The 22,885-nt window shown below is 47.1% G+C and overlaps 1 protein-coding gene across 3 annotated transcripts in view; it reads right to left on the bottom strand.

Annotated features, from left to right (window-relative positions):
* Positions 1–22,885, bottom strand: part of BCL11A (BCL11 transcription factor A) — a gene marked incomplete at both ends in the record, with an annotated part of 58,765 nt that overhangs the window by 4,430 nt on the left and 31,450 nt on the right. For 2 of the 3 annotated variants that reach the window (XM_079532765.1, XM_079532764.1), the window contains one exon: positions 987–2,992. In XM_079532765.1, coding sequence (XP_079388891.1) covers positions 987–2,992 — 2,006 coding nt within the window. Of the gene's footprint in view, positions 1–986; positions 2,993–22,885 lie in introns of those variants that run through there. The other variant, XM_079532766.1, reaches the window with a different exon arrangement.

Raw genomic sequence — 22,885 nt, 5'->3', positions numbered from 1 at the left:
AGCTCCTATCTCTTTGCACGCTCCGGGAGCGAGGCAGTCTCTACCAGCACGAAGGGTCGGGACTGGGAGAGAGCAGGCAGAGGGGGGCTGCCGCCGTCAGGGCTGGGGCTGGGGCTGGGACTGGGGCTGGGGCTGCTCCTCCTCATACGTCCCCACGTCCCCACGTCCTCGCTCCTCACGCGGGCTCAGCGCCGAGATGAGCTACGAGTGCAGAGGGAGCAGAAAGGAGTCGTCAGCATCGCTCGCAAGAGATCCAAGGCACTCAGATTTTGTGTTTTAAACCAAATGAGAATAGGAATTTACCTCTCAGTTACCGGTGGCGGAGGGCTGGGCTTCAAGTAAAGGCCTGTTCCTAAGCGGTACTCTGTCCAATCGACACGTTTATTCTTTTAAGACAGAAATCTAGCTAACATGACGCCTCTTCAGTGCTATCGGTCCTGTCCGCAGAAGGTTACCCAGAGCGCGCATTCCTTCACACGTCACAAAACAAAACTGTACATGATATGTATTACAGGATGTATGCAGCATGGTCGGTTCTGTTTGCTCTTGTTTTTGTTTTGTTTCGATTTTCTCTTTTCCTCTTTTTTTTTCTTTTTTTTCTTTTTTTTTTTTTCTTTTTTTTTTTTTTTCCCAAACGGAACTGGAAACAGCGACATGTTTGCTCAGCAACTAATCAGGGACAATTTAAAAAATAGCCATAACATACCATACATGCTGTCTAATTCAAAATAAAAAATAAAACAAAAACAAAAACATACACAACATGTAAATTATTGCACAAGAGAAAGGCTCAAAGTTTGCGTAAAATGCAATAGTATTGCCCCGATACAGATCATGCATTCAAACGGTGAGAACAAAAAGAAAATAAACAGGTGTGCTGGTGACAAGCACTTTCCAAATTTCCTTAGCTTCCATTAGTTTAATCACAAGGGACTAAAAAACCTCTACAGGGAGCCGGGGCAGGGAGGGGGAGTATTAATATACCTCTATTCAGTTTTTATCTCATTATTCAAGACTCGATCACTGTGCCATTTTTTCATGTGTTTCTCCAGGGTACTGTACACGCTAAAAGGCATCTTACAAATCTCGCATTTGTAAACGTCCTTTCCCACCTGACCATGTGTTTTCATGTGCCGAGTGAGCTTGCTACTCTGGGCGCAGGCGTAGTTGCAAAGCTCACACTTATAGGGCCGCTCGCCCGTGTGGCTCCGTCTGTGGACAGTGAGATTACTACAGTTCTTGAAGACTTTCCCACAGTACTCACAAGTGTCGCTGCGTCTGCCCTCTTTTGAGCTGGGCCTGCCAGGGCCCGGGCCACTAATATGCGGGGTGCTCCCTCCACTTCCCGTGCCGCTTCGGCCCGAGATGCCACCATCCAGCTCTCCCGGCGGCGTGGAGAAGCGCAGGCTGCCATTCTCTGATGAGTGCTCAGAGGAGGAGGCGAAGGGCGATTGTCGGGAGTCACCGAAGCTGAGGAAGGGGTCCTTCAGCTGCCGCGAGGCAGCGTAGCCAGCCAGCCACTGCGAGTACACATTTTCGGTGTTGGGCATGGCGGCGGTGGGTAGGTCGAACTCCTTCTCCAGCTTGATGCGTTTGGAGAAGGGGCTCAGGGAGCTGGGACTACCTAGCAGCAGCTTTTTGGACAGGCCGCCTGAGGCAGACTCCCCAGGGGAGCAGCCCCGGCCGTTGACCGCCCCGTCGTCAATGCGGTCGGACTCACCAGCCACCGAGTCTTCATCGCAAGTGTCCCTGTGTACCTCGGCCTCAGAGAGGTGGCCCCGTTTGTGCTTCTCCCCCAGCACCTGGTGGAAGGCCTCGCTGAAGTGCTGCATGGAGCTGAGAACCATACCTTGCATGACATCTGGCATCGACCGGCTCTCCTCTCCGGCCCGCGAGTTGTTCTCGTGGTGGTGGGCCGCCTCCAGGTTCATCCCAAAGCCATAATCTGGCCTCTCATTCTCGGTCAAGTCCTCCTCTTCTTCCTCCTCCTCTTCCTCCTCCTCCTCCTCCTCTTCCTCTTCCTCCTCATCTCCATTCTCGGGGATCATGTTGGGGTCATTCTCACTCTTGAACTTGGCCACCACTGACTTGAGGGCACTGCTGGCACTGCCGACCAGGTCGCTGGTGCCGGGCTCAGGGGAGCTGGCAGTGGAGAGCCCATCATCAGACTTCACTGTCATGGGTGATGACTTGTGCATGTGTGTCTTCATGTGGCGCTTCAGTTTGCTGGCCTGAGTGCAGGCATGGTCGCACAGGTTGCACTTGTAGGGTTTCTCCCCAGTGTGGCTCCTGCGGTGGACCACCAAGTTGCTCTGGAACTTGAAGGTCTTCCCACAGAACTCGCAGGACTTGGACTTCATGGGTGGCTGGGAGGGAGGAGGAGCGGACTGCAGAGGAGGAAGAGGTGGTGTGGCCAAGAACGGGGGTTTGCTGCCAGGCTGGAAGGGCTGCAGCAGCCTTTGCATAGGGCTGGGCCGGCTCGGGGACAGGGGCGGACTGGAGGTGTTGCCGGCCAGCTCCCGCAGCCGCCGGGAGAAATCCATAGCAGGGGGCTCCATTGCCATGGGGTTCAGTCGCAGCACCCTGTCAAAGGCACTAGGGTGATGGGTGGCCAGAGCCATTTCTTCGGCACCCAGGCGCTCTATGCGATGCGGATCCAAATGGTGCCTCGGGGGAGGGCTAAAGAGGGGCGGCGTGGGTGGGAATCGCCCTTCTCCCAGCCCTGACGCCTCTCTCGAGACAGAGCCAGGTATTCTGAGCAGGTTAAAAGGGTTATTGTCTGCAATGTGAATCCCATGGAGAGGTGGCTGGGAAGGGCACTCTGCACCTAGTCCTGATGGGATACCAACCCGTGGTGTCAGGGGGCTGCCATGCTCGCTTTCTAGGTAGATCCGTAAGCCGTGCGTGTTCTGTGCGTGCTGCAAGAGGAACCAGGCGCTGTTGAAAGGTTGTTTACAGGTCGTGCACGTGTAGCTGCTGGGCTCTTCTTTACCTGCAAAACAACACAACAGCAGCGTAAATGTTTAATCGCATCCACGCCTGAGCTGTCCTACCACACAAGGCCACAGCCAAGTGGGGAGAGGGGAGCATTCAGGGCTGGAGGAAGCTCCACTCCACTTCCCAGCTCAGAACTGAACTCAGAACTCTAGAATAGGGCCCGGACCAGGGAGAAAGTTGCATACAAACGGGGAGTGGGCTGGAGCACTGCAGGTGGGCTCAGGCTGGTGAACAGCATGGCAGCAGGGAGCAAGCACACTGTTACATGGTCATTTATTTTGGGAGATAAAATGGGCATGACAAAGGAGTGACCAACCAATAAATAATCAAACAAAAAGCAAGCTAATAATGGCATAAGAAAGCAATCCCTGATGATATTAAAAAGCAGGAGAAATCAATAACTTTTTGAGGGCATAAGGGAAGAGCAGTGGGAGATAGGGAGACAATGAGCACGTTTCCATCAGTCCTGGTAAGTTTGTGCATAAGCAACTTCCATCTCCGTATGCAATTGTTGCTCAATGCTGGTAACTTGCAACAAGAGCTAAGATGAGCACAAAAAATAATTTCCAGTCCTGCCTAGCTGTTCTATAGAGATGCTATTTCAGTGATTTAGAAAAAAAAAGAAGAAATAAAAAAAAAAACACCCCTGAGATTTGCCAAGTACAAATAACAAAAATACCCCCAGGGTCTTCCCAAGCAAGCTGTGCCCAGGGAACTCCCAGCTCCAGCCAAACCTCTGCAGGTAAATCTCAGCATGAGACAATGTGAGAGATACCCAAATAAGGTTTAACACAATTGCCTAGTATGAAGAAATGGGAATTAAAGGAAAGAGGGAAAAAAAAAAAAGCAAATATGGAAAGAAAACATAATTTTATCCACAACCGTCTTGTTTCCCATCTCCGTTGAGGAGAACAGCTTCATCCAGATGTCATACAATGAGCTGAATGGTGAGATGGGAACAGCAGGGAGGCAACCAGCAGCACCACCAGCAGAGAAATGCTGCAGCCACCCGCTTCCTCCATCATTACACATTTGGCCTGACAATCTGAATTGGGTGAGTAAAACACACCTTGGCCATCTCCAGCAGGCATTTAACACTTTAAGCCACTTTAAAAGCTCTTGGAATAATATTTGACATCTCGTCCTTCAACTGCAGCCAGTGTTCAAATAAAATGCATCGCAGTGCTTGCTATGTGCCAGGCACGCGAGTGCAGATAAATACTTAAATCTGTTGAAATTAGAGCAAAATTCAATTGGGCTTTCACATTCACTCTGCTCATTTGTGAGCTCAGGAAAAAGGAAGAAAGGAAGAAAAAGACAGAAAGAAAGGAAGAAAGGAAGAAAGGAAGAAAGGAAGAAAGGAAGAAAGAAGGAAAGGAAGGAAGGAAGAAAGAAGGAAAGAAAGAAAAAGAAAGAAAGAAGGGAAGAAAGAAAGGAAGAAAGAAAGGAAGAAAGGAAGAAAGGAAGAAAGGAAGAAAGGAAGAAAGGAAGAAAGGAAGAAAGGAAGAAAGGAAGAAAGGAAGAAAGAAAGAAAGAAAGAAAGAAAGAGAGAGAGAGAGAGAGAGAAAGAAAGAAAGAAAGAAAGAAAGAAAGAAAGAAAGAAAGAAAGAAAGAAAGAAAGAAAGAAAGAAAGAAAGAAAGAAAGAAAGAAAGAAAGAAAGAAAGAAAGAAAGAAAGAAAGAAAGAAAGAAAGAAAGAAAGAAAGAAAGAAAGAAAGAAAGAAAGAAAGAAAGAAAGAAAGAAAGAAAATAAACATGAAAATTTCATCTTGTTTTGCTGTAACAAAGTGGAAGTTTTTCCTGACGCACTGTAAGTCGCACATCATGGTAATGCACTGACAAAGTAAGGCTACCTTGTTTCTCTATTTTATGAATTAGCACAGAGAAAATAGCATTTTATCTTATAATGAGGACACAACATACAGTGCTCGCTATCACATTTTAGTATTCCCATCAACTAGATATTCCAGATCATAAGGGCAGCTAGCATAATCATAATGTCAATGAGAAGGGCTGTTACGACTGAGACTAAAGATTACATGGAAAAAGCTGCTTTGAAACTAGTAATTATTACCAGTCCACTAATAGCAAATGATGCATTACAGTTTCACCATATAATCTGTATTTCACTCAGCTCCTGCCAGTACAGCCTTATTATATTACTGTGCTCACAAATTCTAAATTCCTAAACTACAGTCATCAATAAATGTGTTACTTGCCATAATTTGCAAAATTACTTTGTTCAAAACATCTTCGACTGTTATAAAGACTAGAATTGATTTCCTGCACGGTAAAATTAGGGCTACATTGATTTAGTGGAGTGTAAAATGTAATATTATTCTTCATTTGCTTTCCTGAAAAACAAGTTTTTAATTTGCCGTCCATGTTTGGTAATCAAGACAATAATTTAAATTTAAAATAATGTTTATGTACAAAACCTCCCTTAACTCAAACAACCAACCATTTTCGAAAGAGTGTCATAAAGCTGGGCAATAAAAGAAAGCAATGAAATGGTTAAAATCTGTGGTTTGCTTCCACCTCCTACTTTGAAGAGACACCATTTCTAATTTGTCTATTAGTGCTTGGTTAATTATGGAGGCTATGGACTGACCAGCTTAATACAGGCCTTGCCAATCGGTAAGAATTATGGAAATTGGTTGCTCATTACTGGCAAGCAGAGACATGAGCAACACAGAGGGTTTGGAGGCGTCTCACCTTCCCTTTATCCCAACCCATCATGCCTGGTTGTGCTCCTGTAGTAGCCCAGGCTGGAAGGGATCCAGTGGATGCTTTGTTTCACAGCTTGCCTCACCTCCCCCCAGGGCAGTGTGGTAGGACAAAACAGTTCTGCATTGCCATTAGGGTTTTCCAACAATTTCCAAGAGACTTACAGGAGTGTCCCAAACCTGGATGTGAAGCAGGACGCCACTACCCCAGCCCATGGCTCCACCTCTATCCCTTCTCTCCTGTTGTTTGCTTATTGGTGATCCACTGGAAAGCACCTTGGTATACACAGTTCCCCCCACATAACCAAGGAAGCACACAGAAAACATGGCACATTAAGTTTTCTGAAAGAAAAAGCTTGAGTCCCTCCCAGTCCCTCTCCAAAATTTGTTTGTTTTCACAGCTTTTCACTCAGTGAGTGGAACAGGTGCTGGCACAGGCTGCCAGAGGAGATGAGGATGTCCCATCCCCGGATGCTCAAGGCAAACAGCAGTTGGGGCTGATGGGCTTTAATGTCACTTCAAACTCAAGGTATCTATGATATCAAGGACTGTATCAAGGATTCTATGATAATTTTCTGTAGCTCCATGCAAGTGCAGACATCCACAAACACATGGGCTTACTCCCCATGCAAAACTTCATCCTGAGACCACACATCTCCATCCTCCTGCCTATGCCATCAATAGCACTTACAGCACTTACTCTTCCATCTCACGCAGAACCATGTCTAACACCTTGCAAAGTCTATTTCATCTGCATTTATCAACCAAGCTTGTCATCCTGAAGAATGAAATCAGGTTTATTTGACAAGATCTGTATTCCATAAATTTGAGTGGCAGGTATTGTATTTTAGCTTTAATTCTTTATCAATTGAATTTCATGCCAGCTCCTCAATTATTTTCCCTGAGCAGATAAGCAAAGTATTACTAGTGGTCTTCCAGTTACCCAGCCACACATGGACACTATTTTCCCAGTGTGTAACTTCATAAAGAACAAGCATCACTTGCCAACATTTAGGATTTCTTGGGTGCAAGTTTTCAGGGCTTTTTCATTTAAAAAATATTTATTTCCATTGGACCTCATATAAAATCCTCCTCAGCTACTAATGGTATAGAAAAAACGTCACCACATGCCTACAATACACAAATGTAACATTTCCAGCTCTTCAGCAGAAATATTGATCAGATACCACTACCTTGATGCTCCCTTTGCCTAAGCCCAGCTGTGAGCTCTCCAGGAACACCTGTATTTACAGCACTCTTTTTGGCCAAGGTTGCCTTCTCCTTCCTGGTCAGATCAGAATAAAAGCAGCTTCCAATTGCCATTTACAGTTCTCTGTGCGTATTTTTCCTCCCAGAAAATCTTACTGACAATTTCCCTTACCTCTTGGGAACTGGCCCCAGGCCCCACGGGGAGCACAGAAGCATGGTGCAGCCCCATTCCCCCTTTGCTTTTTGTGGTGGCATCAGTGCTAAGGATCTGGCTTGCAGGCTTGCACAAAACCCTCAGAACCACAGGAGGTGGTGTCTTGGATGTCATGCACAAATCCTGAACCAATACATCCCACCCCTCTTTTTCCCAACCCCATGGAGATTATACTGGGACACCCCGTGGCGAACAGGAATGCATGGCCACTAGGAGCCAGGCAGAAACCCAGTGGGTCTCACCAATGACTGCTCACCCATGATCACAGATGTACTCCTGTTGAGCACCCCAGCCCACAGACAGCCAGTGCTACCACACCACGTTTCTAAGGAGCACCATGTAGTACCTAAAATGCCACTTGGAACAGATCCTACCTTCCACGGCCCCAACAGAAGTGAATTAAGTTGGAACACATGCGCAACAGATTTAGATTCCGATCTGAAAAACCGTTAACAAATGACTGGAATGGATACTGGCATTTGAGTGCCTTTCGGGGCAGTTGGCACAATTAGTTAATAAAACAGGAAGATATGCCCGCTCTCAGCATTCAGAGGTTTCTCTATATTATAAAAATAACATAGCCGATCCTTCCTCACCGTGCTCACAGAGTAACCCAGCAAGCTCCCGACACCTGGGCACAGCACAAGGCTGCAGCCGTGCCCACAGCACCAGCAGCCGTGCCAGACACGGGCTGGGGAAGGGACCAGCTGGGAGGAGAAGCTGTCAGTTAGATGCCTCTGCTGGGAGTGAAACACATTCTGGAGCAAGGCGCCCAACTCCAACCATTGCCAAGTGAGTAATGGAATAATCTGCATGTGCGAGCCAATGTGTTTTGGAAGAGCTTCCTCCATTTCTCAAAAGTCAGGGTTGGATCCAGAAAAGCTGCTCTCCGGACACACAGACGCTTTGGAGAAGAGAAGTGGCAAAACAGCTACGCAGCATCACACCTTCGGGTGACCGCCTGGCTCCGCAGACCCTCTGTTTTCCTGTGCTTGCTTCAAGAAACACGCAGGGGTGCTGCCATACTGCAGGTCCCATGGGTGACTCGAGCACATGCCTGAGACCTTTTGCCATCAGACAGAGACCAGAGCACCTGCAGCAAGCACCTCCCTCACTTCTGCTTGCCATGTAAGACAACTCGAGCCAAACCCAGAGACTTCTTCATCCTGCTTTAATGTCAACTAACTGCTTGAATTTTGGACTGATAAATGTTGTTATGCTATTTAAAGGGGGGGAAGAGAAAGAGGAGTTAATTGTTACCACTTGTACTTGATTCAGCTCTCCTCCATCTGGCCTGTCAAATCTCTCTTTTTTTTCATTTTTGGAAATCTGTACTGTTGAAATTCCTTCAACTGAAAGCAAGCGACACGGAGCCGTTGGGACACAGGAAGCTCATCAGGGACAGGAGATAAGTGGGTCCAGTCTTGTCTGCGGTAGCCACTTCTCCCTTCAGCATGACACGTGGGCTGCCTCATGACTCACCTTTTCCTAGCAGTCGACACCATCAGCACAAGTGGGAAACAAACTAACCTGACAGGCTTTTCCTTAGTACCCTCATCCTTCCTCATGCCCCTCCAGGTTACAGGAGGCGTAATATTAATGGTCCATATTAACGAGTTATAAGCAGCTGCTTGTGCTGTTCTTATCAACAGTGCTGATATTGTTCCAGTGATTAATAATAATAATTATTATTATGGCTGCATTTATGTACTACAGAGAACTTTCTGAACTTTTCTGTTTATCACTCTCAGTGCTCTTTGTGAATTTTACCATCACAGTTTTCAGTAAGTGCTGGGGCTGGTTCACTCCTTTAGCACAGTGGTTTTAGCCCAAAGCAAGTAGAAATTTACTTCTCAGTCTTAACTGAGATTCGATGATCCTGATTAATGATCCTGATTAATTAACTTGAATAGAAAAGGAAAATGCTCCCAAAGTCTCCAGAAAGCAACACAGTGTTGTTTATGAATTGAGAAGCACTGCTACTGTAGTGTATTTAAAAAAACACAGTTCTGCAGAGGAAGCTCATGTTGGCTGTGAACGGACAGATGTCGGCTCCTGGAACCAATGTTCACATGAGTTTAATGAGTTCACATTAAACATCTAAAAAATGTTTTGTTTTGTGGGATCCTCAGTGACTTGCTCCCCCAGCTGCCTTTCTGCCATGACTTACCTATCAGTTCATGATAAACACTAAGTAGTCATTACTGAAATGAATTCATAAACTGTTTTTTTCCTTCCTGAAAAGACTTTTTTTAATATAAATTCGACTTCCTGAACTTATTTTGGTAAGATTGGCAAAATGTTTTCCACAAAGTCCCAACAATGCCGTTGTTGCACAGACTATACTTCTTTTGAAGAAGAACCACGCCAAAACACTATGCCACACTACTAAAGCTATTACCCAAACTTAGAAAGCAACAGCAGTAATAAAACCAAGGTGGAGCCACCATCACTTCACCATTCCAATGGTGGGCAATTAAGGGTAGGGTCTCCAGTCATTCATTTCTTCCTTCAAAAGCTGTGTTTTCAGCATCTCCAGCTGTCGCTCTTGAAAGCCTCCCACCAGCATCACCACTGGGACAGTCAGAGGAAACCAGGTCCATCTACCACAAAGCCTAAAGCCTGTCAGCTGGAAGAAGTTATTTTGGGCTTAGGGCTGGGAAGGGACTGAGCAGAGACCTCACTGGAGCCCTGATCCACAGAGGCACCAAAGCCCATCCTGGCTCTGGGCAAAGCCTCAATCCAGTGGCCCACAATTATACATTTACCCAATGGCTGCTGGGGACAATCAAGTTAATAGCCCACTTTCTAAATAAAAGGTAATTATATTGCCACAGAGATATTCCAAATAATTTTATTCACTGATGCACATCATACATGATGAATTATTTCCTTTTCTAATTTCTGTTGGCTCCCTTTTCCTCTTCTTGCTCTCTTCCCTTCCGACAGCCGTATGACTAAGTCTGAATAAAAGGCAGAGAACGCTTCAAAAAGTTTCCTTCCAAGAAATGAACACCAAGACTGTGCTGAGCTACAGGACCCCTGCCAGAGCAGGGCAAGAGAAGAGAGGGTGACAGAGGCTGTGAGGAAGGAGGGACGCAGCCTCCCACCGCTGCCAGTGAGGCACACCTCCTCCACACCTCTTCTTTGGCTGTCTTTCTGTAGCACTTTTTGGCAGGCTAAGTTTTCCCTTTCTCTGTCAGCTGAGGAGTAGAGGGATAGCTTCAAGGCTGTGGAGTTGGGCCACACTGCAACAACAAATCTGTCTGCTCTCAATAAGTAGGAGCTGCTCTGTCAGAGTGACACAGCCCCAGTCACCTACTTGCCACTCTGGGCTTCTTGCTCAGAGCAGGCCTGTAGTTTAAGTTTAGTAAAGGGGATGCAAAGACTCAGCATCATTCCCCTGGAGAGCCCCGTTCTATCATTTCCTTCTAAAAATGAACTCCTTCTGGCCCTCCTCGCCTAGCCTTCCCCTCTGGCTCACTTTCCTCTCACTCTCAAAGCAATGGTGTTTAGCCAGCAGCAAACCACCCTGACAAAGTGAGTCAGGGAAAAGCAGGTCCCCCAAAACAAGCTCTGTGGCTGCAAATCACCAGTTTGGAAGGAAAAGGTTTATTCTGTCCCTCACTAAGTTCAATGTCACCAGAGAGTTGCAAGCACAGCAAGTGTTGAGTCGGATACAATCGCATTTTCTCCATCACTTGCACAAGCACCTATTAGTAGAATTAATAAAATTTTTCTCTGCTTTGCAAATAGGACCAAAAGGTGTCGTAAAGTTGTCCAGTCTCCTCCAGTTTATTCCATCTCCTCTCCACAGATAAGATATCCTTGAAGCTGAAAATGATATAACACTGAGAATATCTAGAATTGGAGGATGTGAGACTTGCAAGGATTGCTACAGCTTTATTGCACTCCCAGGGCAGGGAGAGTATTTACCATACATATATCACGTCAAGGAATGCAAAAAAGGGCATATGAAAATTTGGGGATTCAGGCTCGGGAGTTTAAATTCATGGAAAGGAAGATAAAGAGTGCTTTTTCTTATTTATAGATTTGCAGATGAAATCCAGCAAAAAGAGCCCTCCCCCGAAAACCCTCCTTTATGTCAGCACGGCTGATTCAATTTCCCAGCTCACAAGGTCTCCTCTGCCCGAGTACTGCCCAACCCCAATAACACACACTCTCCCAAGGTTAAGATCTGTTTCCTTACAATAATGCAGAAAGCTGTTGTTTCAGTAGCGGTGGCGGGAGCCAGCTTTGAAGGACAGGTTAGTACCACACTACATTTAACTGGATTCAGTTCATCTGATTATACAGCGCCTCGGTTTCTGGAATATGTAATCATCTCTTTCTGATGACATTTTAAATATCCAACTAGACAAATAATTGTGGCAATAATTGATAGCTGAGTCAAGCTGGAAGATTATTGATTGGCACAGTACCCAGCGAAACAAATGTTCATCTTTCAAACATTACAGTGAGGATGCTTAAATCTAACTTTTGCTGATAAATGATAAAAATGTGATTTACTGATAAAACCACTGGAAGAGAATATGCACTTCAGGATTTGATTACTTTGTGAAATTTTTAGAAGAAAAATTAGTCACCGGGATTTATATTCTATTTTGTGTGAATAATTGCCAAGCTGGGGATGAGGAGGTGAACATAAATACGTGCAAAGCAGACTCCAGGAGTCATTGATTAACCCTTGTACCCCCTGAGAAGCACATACCTGCGCCTGCCTGCCAGCAGCAGGGATGCACATGGAGTGACCTCGGCTCTGCAGGTCAGCTGTGAGTGCGGGGCAAGCACTGGGGTGCCGGGCAGGCAGCTTAGCTCACTGAGGCAGAGACAAAACGAGGCTTTGCTCTCATTCACTGTGGTATAGATCAGGAGTGGTGTCACCAAAATACGCGGCGTTACACTGCCATAAAAGCGCCGTGAACGAGGGGAAGATTGGGTGCATTTGTAAATGGGATTTGCAGCCTTGAAAGGAGGGGCATTGAAGCTGAAATAAAACCACATCTCAGATCTGATGATGCTGGGGTCTGTTTAAATGCGGTTTTCCTTCTCATCATGAAAGTCCGTCAGCCTCACAGCACTGCCTGTGCATCACAGGGAGAGAAATGGAGAAAGTCTGACACTGAGCAGAGCGAGGAGCAGGAGCCGTGGCACAGCATCGCATGTGGGCAAAGGCAAACTGCATTGAAATTAAGGAAAAGCTCCCAAATATTTGATCAGGGAACAAAGACAAATTTCAGAGTAGGAGATGAAAAATGCACTGCAATGATTTGAAAGCAAGCCCTTAGGAGCTGACCAAGCCGTACCAAGTGGCTGCTAAACCCATGCACATGTTAGCTAGCTACAGTGATGCACTGAACCTTGATAGTCACAGCATGAGAAGGCTCTCTGATTTCCAGAGCCCCAGCAAACTAGGAAACCCCTGGACTCTGCCAATGGTGGTCACTCAGAAGCACCCAGAGCCCAGCTTTCAGAACTCAGCTGCTGCCACAGCCCTGGCAGAAAGCTACAAGTGTGGCTGCCGTGCTTGCATGCACACTGCCACATTGGAAACAAAACACCAAGGAAAGCTACATTCACTTGACACCATCAAAAGCTGCAGTTGCAATCTATTTGGATTTTTTTCCCTGCCAACTGGCTGGCACAGCCAGTCCAGGAAACAAGAGCAGCACTTATCCAATCCTGTGCTGGTGCAGGTCTCCCAAGCAAGGGAAGTTCCTTGCAGAGCAACCTGTCGGTGCTGAAACCCCAAGCCTCAATCCCACAGCAGCCTGTGTACACTTTGCATCTGTACCTATGAAATTTCCTTCCTTCTTGGTATTCTTTCCTTCTCCCTGCCCCCTTTTTGTGTGTCTGTGGTTGCAGCTACCTGGATCACAAAGGAAGGAACTGTGCGAGAGAATGCACCCAGAAGTGCAATCCTGTCCATCCCCAAAACAAGCCAGTCTGGGAAAGGTGGGCATGAGAAACAGGGTGGTGCTCACTCCTTGGTGCTAGATGGGGAGCCAGCAGCAGGAGGCTGAGCAGAAGCAGTGAATGCACCATGCAGGACAAACACTGGTTAGCATGAGCAGCCTAGGCACTCTGAGATGCCCCTGGCCACAGAGGTTTCCTTTGTGCGGTCGGAAGCCCCACTGTGTGCAGGACAAGAGGTTTTGGAAGCACTCACTAGCAAGAGCTGCAATCAACCTTTGCAAGACTCCTCAGTTTGGGACTTCTCACCATATTCCCTGATTTGACCAAACACACAGAGCAGAGCTGTGGCTTTTCCTTCAGCTAACACTCCATCATGGTGCGGGAGAAATGCAAATGGAAGAAAATCTTTTTTTGTTTTGTTTTGTTTTGTTTGTTTGTTTGCTTGTTTTGTTTTTTGGTTGGTTGGTTGGTTGGTTGGTTGTTGTTTTTTTTGTTGTTGTTGTTTTTTTGCATAAGCCAGCACCAAATAAAATGAGGTTTCCTCTGTTTTGAAACACAAGAAAAATGGTTCAAGTCCCAGTGACAGCCCAAAGGCAAAATGACAGACCCACGGTCACACAGGGAGCTAGCGGCAGACACACTAGCAAATTAACTCTCAGGAACAGTCTAGCATTGGCAGGGAAATGAATGAGATGATCTAAGAGATATTTTCCACCTCTAATAGGATTTGATGATGATTTTGCATAGTCTTTTGTGCTAGCCTGGCTTTTGATAAAGGCATGGTGTCTCTTTTCAACCCACATGTGAGTGAGAGATTAATAAGTTGCAAACTCGGCCCACTTCTGCTATAAATGGTTCCTGTGCAGAGAGGGGAAAAAAGACAAGCTACAGCTGATAAAAAACTGATTCCACTCAGTGTTTTACACCCAAATCCTGAGCTATCAGGAGATTCAGAAAAGAGACACAATTTCTCCTCCAGCACCCAAAAAAGGTACTGATTTACTAAGCAGTTGAGGCAATGATGTACAAGCTCAACTCTTACCCTTCTCCTTGCCAAAAAGCCTGCAGAAGAGCAGGGCTGGAAGCAACATGCCCATTAGCTCTTAAATAAGTGGAAGCAGAAGAAGCTTCCCAGCACAGGAGAGTGGGCAGAGCCCTGCAGGTGAGGAAGGCGGCACTGAGGTTGGGTTCAGAGTTGTTGCCCAGTCCTGCTCTGGGCAGTGCAGGGCAACAGCTGAGGGGCAGCCTCAGAGGGTGAAAGGAGAGCGCAGCAATGGTAAGGAAGAGAACGAGAACAAGAGTTCTTAAGTTTATGAAACAGACTGTAGAGAAGCCCATCTTTTTTGCAAGATAAGCATTTTGTTACAAGAAAATGCAATTAAATGTTGTAACTGCCAGCACTTAGATACCAGTAATAGATAGCAATAAAAAAACCCTAACCTGGACTGATCCAGAGAATAACCCCCAGGGATCACGCAGTCAGCGTGGCTATATGATGACATCTCTTCTTGGGCTGAACTCCATGGGTTGCAGAAAGTTGAGCAACAAGATGCAGGAGCAGGGAGGTGATCATCCCCCTGTACTCAGCTCTGGTGAGGCTGCACCTCAAGTACTGTGTTCAGTTTGGGGCCCTTCACTACAGGAAAGACACTGAGGCCCTGGAACATCTCCAGAGAAGGGCAAGGAAACTGGTGAGGGGTCTGGAGCACAAGTCTTATGAGGAGCGGCTGAGGGAGCTGGGATTGTTCAGTCTGGACAAGAGGAGGCTCAGGGGAGACCTCACTGCACTCTACAGCTTCCTGAAGGGAGGCTGTGATGAGAAGGGGTTTGGCCTCTTCTCCCAGGCAACAAACAGGACCCAGGGAAATGGCCACAAGTTGTACCAGAGAAGGCTTGGGTCGAACATGAGGAAAAACCTTTTCTCTCAGAGAGTGGTCAGGCACTGGAATGGCTGCACAGGGAGGCAGTGTTTAAGAGGCATCTGGAGCTATGAGATACAGTTTAGAGGCTTGTGGTAGCAATGGTAGTGAGAGGACAGTTGGACTAGATGATCTTGCAGGTTGTTTCCAACCTTGTGATTCTATGATTCTATGATTCACTGACACAGCACACACCTAGCTGCAAGCCTTGAGGACAAAGAGATCACTTGTGGTCACTCACCAGCAGTGCCAAGCAGTGCAGCCAAGTGCAGCAGGGCCCAGAGATGTGGGAGCTGCACACAGATATCAGAGCGGCCATCCTGACCTGGGCTCCTTCCCCACCAACAATGCAATGATACAGAATGTCAGCTCAGGATGCAATCCAAGTGCTTCCCATCTCTCAGTTCTGGGGTCTGAGCATCTCCAAAGACGTGGCCAGGTAGAGGGTATGTCTGAAATTGCCATCAGGTTCACCTCGCCACTGCTCTGACGTCCTTGGCAATCCAGTTAAGATTTGACAGCATTTAAAGATGACAGTGCTGGAGGTAATGGGACAATGCCATAACAGGATTACAGGAAATGTGAAAGAAAGGACATACGTACGTAATGTCATTTAGATAATGTCATCTATGAACAGCTTTTGCTTCCATTTTTGCTGACAAAGAAGTCAGTATCGCTTATAGAATTCCTTTTAAACTCTGTTATTGCCCTAAATAGTTTCCTCTTTCCTGAGAGAACTCTTGCACACACCAGTACAAATACTTCAGCACTTACTGGCTGGACCCCATTACCAAGGAGTGCAGAGGGTCGGGGCAGGATATACATATTCCTGAGCCAATGCCTGAATTCTTCCCCCCTCACCTCCTTCCTGCACCATTCCCATCAGCATTCCCTCACAGTCCTGTCACAGCTGCCCTGTCTGCCGTGAGCACAGCTTCCTCCTCACCCCACTAGAAGTGCTGCTGCGTGCCAAGTGGCTGGCCACAAACAAAGGCGTGTTTGACCAACACTTGCTCCCAAAACAAAACCCTGGGCTGGAGGAGGAAGTCCCAACAAGGAGGGGGAGCTGGGTCTGTGGCTATTTAGGAGCTTCAAGACGTGCAGTCGTGCCAGACAATGGTGTCTAGCATCCCCATGCTCCAAGAAAATCCCCCTCTTCAACACCAAGTTTCTGGTGAGGTCTAACAAGAAGAAGGGATGTAACAGGAGTCCCTAGGTTGAGGACAGGCAATGCGTGCTGCTTGTTGGGGACAAAAGCCACTGTGTCCAGTGCCAGTCCTGGCAGGAGCAGTCCTCCTCCCACAGGAGAAGCTGAGTTTCCAGCTTCTTAAAGGTAAAATTCTATGGGTAGGTTACTTTCCTATGAACCAAAATAGCCTCCCAAAGGACTTGGGGAAGGATTTCTGGAGCAACAGTTATTGCCAGGAACAGAGACGTGGCTTTGGGTGGCCAAAATTAATGGAGAAATTCAAGGGGTGCCTACAAGGTCCTTTCTTGCTACCCTTTCCCAGCAACATTTACCCATCTTCTCTTTTTTATGAGCAAAATGCTTCTTTTGCACTTCTCAGCCTTGCCTTAAATGACTCCTTCCCGAGTCTGGTGAAAGTAACTGTTACAAAGAGGAGGACCTTTTGCCCCATCTATCAGTGAGATATTGGCATGTGAAGCTGGCGATTAGAGGAAACACCCTGCTTGGACAGCTGGCCCCCACCCCGATAAGTACAGTTGAAAACCACAGGGGTTACATCGCTGTGTGCAAGCCCGACAGTCTTATCCGGTAATAACCAGACGTGCAAATCTTCACCACGTTGAGCAACGTGACATCTGTCTGTTTGAGCAGTGTGTGGAATAACAGTGGGGCTGGGGAGGCAATCCAAATGAGCAGGATGGTGTGAGGACAGAAAAGGTGGTCAGAAGACAGCGGGCACCCAGTATCACTTTTTAGTGTGTTTTAACCCCAGCATGGACTTCTGGATTGTACAGTTAACAGCTCAACACATCAAAATTTCCTCCCTAAAGAAAGGGAAGCCACAAATGATGGACAGGGCAGGACGTGGACAGCAGCAGAATGCACTGTGGTCACTGAGCTGCTGGCAGGGACCAGTGCAGCTTCTGCTCTCCAATTTCCCCCAGCCAAAGCCACAAGCTGGTTTCCCCAGCCAGCACAGTAGTCTGCATCCCCAGATGCCAGACACAGCACCTCTGGCTTCCTTTCAAATAGAAATGCTTCTCTCCTTCAGAAAAAGCATTGGTGGTATTTCCTTCTATGGGTTTACTGCAGACTTCCTGCAGGCTTTGGTGGGAGCAAGACCACATCGTCTGTCTGTCTGTCCAGGCATACATTACTAATGGAGCACACTCATGATAAACACAGATACATTAAAATTCCTCACAAAGCCGTAATATTTGGCTCTCCAACAGCACTTTCCAGATGGCAATGAACCAAGCCCCTAAAGAGCCATCCCCCGTTGGAGGTGTCCATCACCAGCCCCCTTCAGCAATTAGCGATGGAGAAATCAGGTGCAGCAGCCCCACTTCTTCTCCCTATCTCCAGCCCCATGCACCAGCACCAGGTAAGTGAAAAATGCTCTGAGGTTTTCTAAAGGTTATTAATCATCTTGGCACCAAGTCTGCTCGTTGCATATTTCTCGCTGTACAGGCAAGGAGCATACCACCAGCCTGGCTGCAAAGCACAGAATAACTCAGCTCCGTGGCATCACCACTTCATGGCAGCTCCATTCTCACGACAGCAGGGCGGTGACCATCTTCAGAAAGGAAGATCAACTCCACAGCTCTCTGGACTTTTCTTCTGACATAGTGTATGTGCATGTTTGGAGAGCATATTTCTGTGCATTACATTTCTACACTACAGAAGTGCTCACACACCACTTTCAGGCATCGCTGAAGTACAAGTACACAGATAGCATGGCCAAGATGTCCATCCCCTTTTGTGGCAGCTCCTATGGCACAACAACAGCTGCCAATCCCCACTCACTGCAGTAGATGTGGATGGCAGGATAAAATCAGCTGTGGGGGAACACACACAGTGGCTGTGCAGCCTGTGTTTTAAGCAGCTGCACACTCTACCTTCATTTCCCATCTTTGGTAAAGCTGAGCATTTAAAACCCCACCCAACTGGCATCTCCCTGCAGTCCCTACAGCTGTCATCAGAGATGAAGTTTTGCTAAAACACATGCAGGTGAAATTTCAGGAATGGGACAACTCCTGCTAGAGCAGAATCTGAAAAACAGGGTGAATGCCCTGTTATCTACCCAGCCACCTTGCTGCACGTGCAGTGTCCACCCAGTGACACAGACCTGCAGGGTGAGCAGGGATGCTCAGTGCCGGGCGCTGTGTGGGCAGTGCCACCGAGTTAATGAGACAGAACCAAAAGAGGGATTTGTTCCTTACCAGGAGCAGAGGGGATAGCTGCAGCCACAGGAAGGGCTGAGCTGGCCTTGTGCTTCTGGCGCTGCTGATGGGAAACAAGACCCACACAGCGAACTGCCACATCACGCTACCCAATGGAACAGGCTGCTGCAGCACCGGCTTCTGAACTCAAAATCTTGGAAGACAGAACTGAGGCACATGTGACATAGTTATAAATTATATATCACCTTTTAATTTTTAAATGTAAATAGCGTTAGACAGAAACTCTACTGCAATTTTCTTTCTTCCTTTGACTGTGGGATTCATACTCTTCTTTCCCTGGGGAAAAACAAGCCCTAAAAAACACACAAATGCTGTGCTGAAGCCTACTTTTCTGAAACCATCAGAGGTGCAGCAACAGTTGTTAGGAGGACACACTTTCCTTCCTCTTTCCGTTTTCAGCTCCAATGATGGAGGACACCAGGAGGGTTGCAGTAATCATGTCTCCAATTTCACAGTCTCACAAACTTTTTCCAAGCTCATAATCTTATAAATAAGTCTGCAGTAAGACATGCAACTGCTAGCAGTGTATTGAAACACCAGGCTTTCTCTGCCAGGACTGGGCATGCACCAAACCCCTCCTCAACAGCCTCTCCTTTCCAACAGCAGTACTCAATCTCTTTAAATAACTTTCATGAAACCTCTCATCTTCTCTTAGCAGAGCCTCAAGCCCTCATTAGCTTTGCGGCTCTGGATTAATTCCCTTGCTTTAATGAACACACCTGTAGGTGACACCACTCTGTGGCACCCTACGGCATGACAGTGAGATGCTGCGGCAACAGTTCCGATGCCATAGATAGCATTTTAATTTGAAATATGCAATAAACATGTAACAAGTTTTGTCTTCAGATGCAGAAGAAAATTATGGAAGCATCTATTTAGGAAGGGTTTGCACTGTGCAAAGCCAGCAGGACTCTGCTGAAGCTGATGAGTTATCCCAATTATGTAAATCCAGCACAACAGGGCTCTGTCCAAGGAAAGTCCAGAGAATAAGAGGTCAGAAAGCCTTCAGCTTCATAGGGGAAAAGTTGTAATGACGTCCTCTCTGTGGAAGGGAACACTAGCCTTGCAGAAGACATAGGAGTGCAAACCTCCTTGTGTACATATGACCTGAAATGTGACTGAAGTCACATTTTCAGGTTCCTGGAGCTCAGAGTGCCTGTAGCATCCTGTAACCCATAGCATCAAGAGTAGAAGCTTTAAGAAAACCCGCAGACAACAGTAGCAGCCCAGATCTGCAGACATTCAGACTAACTAGGGAAACAGGCAGAAGATTCACACGCCTGATCACTTCCACCTGGCCCAGCACTGCTCCCACAGAAGCCAGCACCAGGCTTCCAGCTCCCCATTTCTCCTCTCGAGTGGTGACCGATGTTTTCCTGAGCAGGGATCCCAGGCAAGGCCAGCAGGTCCCACCCGCTGTTGGGTGGCTCACAGCCAGGCCGTGCAGGCAGAGCTGCTGTGCCCACACCAGTTAAATGCATGTGAGCTGTAAGGACTACACCTCAGAAAGCCTGGAAATGTGGCAGCTTTTTGTGTTGTAATAATGCAATTCAAAAGACCATCGGAATTGTATAAATATTTGTACAGACACTTATCGCTGCGGCAGTCAGATACTCAGTCCCTCTAAATCAGCTGATCTGCTTGAAGTCCTCGCCTCGCTCTGCAAAAGCCTGCACAACAAAATCATGCAAGACCACCGGCGTGATCTATAGAGAGTAACATAAAGCCTCTGTTTGTATTAAAAGTCTCTCCATCCTCTGCCACCGCTGCTTTCTGGGAGGCTGTCAGCAAAATAAAGTAAAAAGGGGAATTGGGTTTCCAGCTGACTAAAAGAACATGGGCAGGAAGAGCAGTTTGGCTACCGAATTAATTAATTATTATTAGCACAACGAACGCTTGCTAGGTAATGTTTGTACTTCGCTGCTGTAATTAAATATTCTCATCATGCAGTTCTCAGCCATCAGAAATTAGTCTTACAGTCCAGATTTGTGGGTTTTTTTAAATCAGAAAACAGGCTGAATTTTTCATTTTCCGCTGGCACAGAAAAGCGGGAGAAGGTCCCTTCCTATTCATGCCTACCGCCTTGCCTACACAGTCAGGTGTGCTCCTGCAGCGTCAGGTGGATGGAGCTCTCTCACATGAGGACATTCTGGCACAGGCGCTGCTGGAGGCACAGAGCAAACCTCAGCTCTGACTTCAGCCCTGTGTGGAGCTGCCTCACGGCGTGCTGATGCCACAGGCGTGCTCCGATCCTGTGGATGAGGCCAATGGGCAGGTACCCAGGCAGGCACTTCTTGAGGCCGCAGCATCCACCTCCTATACCAGGGCTACTTGCTGATACTTGTGCACTGCTCTGCACCTCACTTGAGGCCCATTGGCCTCAGTGAACTGTCGACAGAAAAAGGGCCTTTCCGTGTGGGGTTTGGCTTCATCTTCTCTTTACCCTCAGATGGACACATGCAATCACGCCACTTTGTCATCACAATCCATAGCTGATTTAGCTAACGCTCCATTCCAGCAGGAAGCATCTTAACTCTGAAGAGCTGATGATTGCCCCAGCAATCAGTTGTTCAAATAGTTGAAAATTAAGACTATTGCACACAAAGTAAATTAAGTAATTTTCTACCCTCCTAGGGTCTTTCGAGTCTATCAGATTTCCCCCAACTGGTGTGTCATGCTGCCTCATTACTATAAAGAAAATACAGCTCCATGAGTCCTTTAAGTGGACTCCCCTTAAAGACTTTGGAAAAACCAGATCTGAACAAACACAGACCCTGCTGCAGTTCAAGTGAAGAGCAGGGGCCATTCACAGAGCATGGCTATATGTGCTCCCATGCTCAACTCACCCGCCATAAGCTGCACAGCCCCAGAAAGGGTTTAGGAAGATGTTCTCTCTCATGTTAATTTTCCCATAGCTGAGATTGCTGTGATTTTGTTTGCAATTATATCAGCAGAATAAACATGAGGAAAGATACCCTTCAGTACAGGAGGACTGCAATCTGATCCCAAAGCAGGCACCAGTTCAGCATCTTCCACACAGCAGTCTTATCTTTCAATCTTGTTCCTAAAAAGAAATCAGCAAGCCAGCCTCTAGGCTGTGACTGATCCTTTTTAAACAAGCATTTTGAATTCACTGCCCTGCTATCAGATGCACTGTTAGCTCTAGCCATACAACAGTCCCACAGGCCCTAGACAGGGTGCACAACTTTGTACCACCCACTGGAACCTTTCCACTTTGCTTTGGACAACTGTGGGAGATTTTATTCTCAAGCCCAAACACGCTGCAATCACTCCAAGCCTTTGGAAATCTGGAGCCAAGGAGTAAGCGCTCAGCATTACGGAGCTGGATGTTCTGCTCAGCCTTTCCTTGTAACCTTGTTTTCACCACTTGTAAGGTTGGAATTGTTTTTCTTTACAGTAGCAACTCTCCCTGGTCAATCTTAGGCCAGAGGTGAGCTTTTGTAAGCCACAAGAAAAAAAAAAATCAGTCAGTTATTTTCAACTAAAAGGAGACAGAGGGCTTTTTTAAGACACTTAATCAGAAGCCAGCATACGATGAAGCAAGCCGCCGTCCTGAATCCCCATGCAAATCAAGCCCTTCAAGAACAGGTGTTCTAGAGACTGGTGGGGAACAAGATAGGAAAAGAAAGCAAATGCTAGTAACAGTGAACTATTTCCATGCATGCTGCAAAGCACGTCCAGTAAGTGCTCTGGGCTGTATTTATAGCAGGGGCAGACAGCCATTGAGAGGCGGAGCTCCAGCAGGACACAGTGCACATCTCACCTGAGCGATGGAGGAAGCGGAGCACTAGGGCATCTCCAACTTGGGAGTTTCTAATAAAGTCTGCTTGTCCAGCAATGCTGAGCACCAGCACCCAGAGGGCGAGAGAAGTTACTGGGAACTCCAGCCCGGGAAAGCGTACCCATGTATTCTCTGTGCACAACTTCTGACCTGCCAATTGCTCTAGCTTGTGTGAGCACAGGCCACGGTATCCCCTCCTGCTCCTCCGGGTTCTGTCTGTTCTCACATCTCACCTTGATTTCATCAACTGGTGAAGCCACGCTCAGAAGAACATCTCAAGCACACTTGGAAATCTCCTGCCTGGATAGGGGAATTTCACCTGAACAGTTCCCACAGCTAGAAAAATCCCTGCCTTTTATCTCTCCAGCCACTTTGCATCAGCACAGGGACACCACTGCCTGCACCAACAATAGTGTTTTTGCCCGAAGGAGATGCCCTAGTTTGCCCCATGTACCATGGCTGGATGCAGTGCAACGGAGGGTTTGTGTGCATTCTGATGAGATGCTTTGCAAGGGAAACTAAGTGGAAGGTTGAACCCTGGAGCATTCCAGTCATGCTCCAAGCCTTGCTGCTGATGCAGCGCCCAGAGCAGCAACCAATTGTGCTGGCAGCCTTGAACGGATTTGGTGTGGACACATGCTCCATGCCAC

This window comes from Tetrao urogallus (genome assembly GCF_951394365.1).
Source record: "Tetrao urogallus genome assembly, chromosome: 2".
NCBI lineage: Eukaryota > Metazoa > Chordata > Aves > Galliformes > Phasianidae > Tetrao > Tetrao urogallus.
The sequence above is the reverse complement of the archived record's forward strand: the minus strand, read 5'-3'. Positions and strand labels throughout refer to the sequence as shown.